Source organism: Poecilia reticulata, linkage group LG1 (assembly GCF_000633615.1).
Source record: "Poecilia reticulata strain Guanapo linkage group LG1, Guppy_female_1.0+MT, whole genome shotgun sequence".
NCBI lineage: Eukaryota > Metazoa > Chordata > Actinopteri > Cyprinodontiformes > Poeciliidae > Poecilia > Poecilia reticulata.
Genome location: NC_024331.1, coordinates 16,648,360 through 16,651,258, shown reverse-complemented (window position 1 = coordinate 16,651,258; position 2,899 = coordinate 16,648,360). Strand labels below are relative to the sequence as shown.

Below are 2,899 nucleotides of genomic sequence, written 5' to 3'. Positions count from 1 at the left end.
ATTTGGATATATAGCTTCTTGGTTAAATGAAAAATAATTTTACTTTTAAATCTGTACAAGGTATGATTTTTTGGGGGGTTAACTGTTAATGCAGTAAAAAAAAAGCAAATGGAAAAAGCATCAGGTCAGAGTGTTCCTTGACCTAAAGGATGTAGTCTGCACAAGCCAGGTTGGGTCAAACTATTGGATAATATTCTCATAAAACTTTAAACAGAATTCTAGAACCCCCAGAGGTACTTGTACTCCCATTTGACAACCAGTGCTCTAAACAGAGTATACTGTGCAGCTAATGGCAGGCTTAACGGGTTTCTAAGGACTATTCAAGTATTCACCTGCCACATTTGGATCAAGATCAGAATCGTGAGTGACATCATCTGACTGCTCTGCTGATGGACTCTGTATGAGAGAAAAAATAAATCTGTTATGAGCTTCACATTGAGTATCGATCGGTATAACGTTAAGCTTCAACTTGAAAGTGTTGCAAACATAATACCCTGCTGATATTCTATAGGACATTGAAATAGAAAGAAAACCAAGTATCTGCTATCTTAAGCTAAATGGATAATAAACTAACACAGCGCAGGAATTAAAACAGAAAACAAGTCTGCTTTATGGAAATTAAACCTCGAAAGAAAGAGGGATAGTCACCGCACTAGCGCCATCTTGTGCATTCAGGTGGTCTTCGTCAAGTTGGTCTTCGTCGCTTACGTTCTGCATTTTACCTGTAGTCTTAACGACAAAATGTTAACATGTCACGCCAAGCTGTCTTGACGGTTTTTGCGAGAAAAATTATCACCATTATAAATATTATCCGTTTATTGTTGTATGGTACTCAACATCTTTCAAGTAAAATTAAGTATCGTAATTCATTCCATTTGATAAAAGTTGACTGTTTACAACTAAAAAGAACACTTTCAGGAAGTATTAGCCTACTCAGATTTTCGTTTCATTTATTAAATAAAGAACAATGAAAACAAACACCTACCACCGCTTTCCTGCAGCTAACAAAACCGCAGAGTAGGCTATTGTGACCAAACAAGCGTAACCAGGCAACAACAGTAACTTCCGGTACATGAATTTTCAATGGCAGTTACAACATTTAAAGAGTTACCCAGTAAAAACACACAAAAAAGCGTCTGTAAAAGCGCTTCAGCTTACCGTCAAATAGACAAAAGCACTTAATTTAGTTTTACTGACATTTATAACTGCTTTTTTGTTTTGTAAATGATGAATTGCCTTATTAAACACGATATCCATACTTGAAGTACATGCTTTAAGAGGTTACATTTATTTTTATTATTTCGAACATCAAGTACAAAATTACACACATAAACAAGGAATGCAAAAAACATATTTTTGTACTACAACAATATTAATATGCTCTAAAAGGAGTAGGAAGAAGTAAGAAACTTATGAACTCCTACCCCATAAACTCGAACACTATTTTTAGATTTATTAAATAAATGTTCCCTTTTATCTGGGTTTACATACCCACTCACAATCATGTTTTAGCCTCAATTGGCATACGTAGTTGTGCCAACTCTCTCCCACATTTCTATATCTTGTGAAAATGACCTATTTTTAAATTGTATTAAATTTTAACTTTGTTTCAACTCCTGGTTTAACTTAATCCATCATTGTACACCATGAATTGAAATACAAAAGTATACAAAAGTATTTTAATGACTAATGGCCTTATTCAAGTAATTTGTAGTATGAATAGTTTTCCAAGTAAAGTACTAGAAAGTGATGACGACTTTAAGGTCTTAATGTGAAAATTCATCAATCAATAAAGAAGATACAATGAGATTGGTGAAGTTTTACAATATCCCTATTGGTTTATATTCAAGTTAACTCTTTACCAACAAATTGGTTGTTAAAGAGGGACGTTTTACCCTATTGCAGTGGTCCCCAGACTACTGCCCGCGGGCCTCCATATTTGGTCCGGTCCCCTGAACAATACCAGAGCATTCAGATTTTTTTATATATATATTGTTTTCCGGTTTATATGTGGATTTTTCTTCAACCACCAGGGGCTCTTTAGCAGGAAGTGTGCCCTGTAAACTGTGGGTGTTTTGTTTGGCGCATTGCTGCCATCTGTTGGACTTTTAGGGAACTGCTTGACTTTTATGTTTTTTAATCAGTACGGTTGTTTTTTAGCGGTAGAGCAGATGAACGCCGCATTCCAGGTCGAATTCTTCGAAGCAATGCCTGTAAGTAGCAGCTTATACTTCAAAACGAGCCTTTATGTTAACGTATGAGGAATTCATATATTAAAGCCACTTTCCATCAATGGAATATATACTAGTCAGTCCCAGTGACCGTTTCACTAACTTTTTGCCCATGTTCTTTCTGGGTAAAAATCAATCGAGAAACTCTTCCCCCCTCCCCCTCAACAATTTCCGGCAGCGCAGGTGATAAACGTGTAACACTTTTTCTGTTACAAACTGACTCCGGCCCCCCACCAGAGAAGGGAAAAGTTATGTGGCCCTCACAGGAAAAAGTTTGGGGACCACTGCCCTATTGGGTAAAACAATGTCCCCATTGGTTTGGTTTATATTCAAGTAAACTCTTTACCAACAAATTGGTTCAGGATTTCATTAAACTGCATTATAATTTTCAGACAGAATACATTAATAAAAAGAGCTACACTAAAGCTAAAAATCAGTTCTTTAATTCTATTTAAAAATGCATTACTTTAGTATGGGAAATTAAATGTTGCAAATTAAATCGTACAATTTTCTTCATAGTTGTAGTTGCTCGTCTGTCTCCTATAGGATTCCATATTATAGCAACTCTGAAGAAGCCTCCGTTTACACAACAATTTATAAATAAATATATATAAAAAAGGGCATGAGAACAAATTCAGAAGGATAAATTGTAAGCCAAACAACAAGGC

At 35.5% G+C, this 2,899-nt stretch overlaps 1 protein-coding gene across 1 annotated transcript in view; it reads right to left on the bottom strand.

Annotated features, from left to right (window-relative positions):
* Window positions 1-1,952, bottom strand: part of ccdc40 (coiled-coil domain 40 molecular ruler complex subunit) — a 12,160-nt gene extending 10,208 nt beyond the window's left edge. The window contains exons 1-3 of the mRNA XM_008407184.2: window positions 986-1,952; window positions 649-729; window positions 333-396 (exon numbers count right to left, since the gene is read on the bottom strand). Of these exons, the coding sequence (XP_008405406.1) occupies window positions 333-396; window positions 649-717 (133 nt within the window). The 5' untranslated portion in view covers window positions 718-729; window positions 986-1,952. The remainder of the gene's footprint in view (window positions 1-332; window positions 397-648; window positions 730-985) is intronic.
* Window positions 1,953-2,899: the final 947 nt, after the last annotated feature.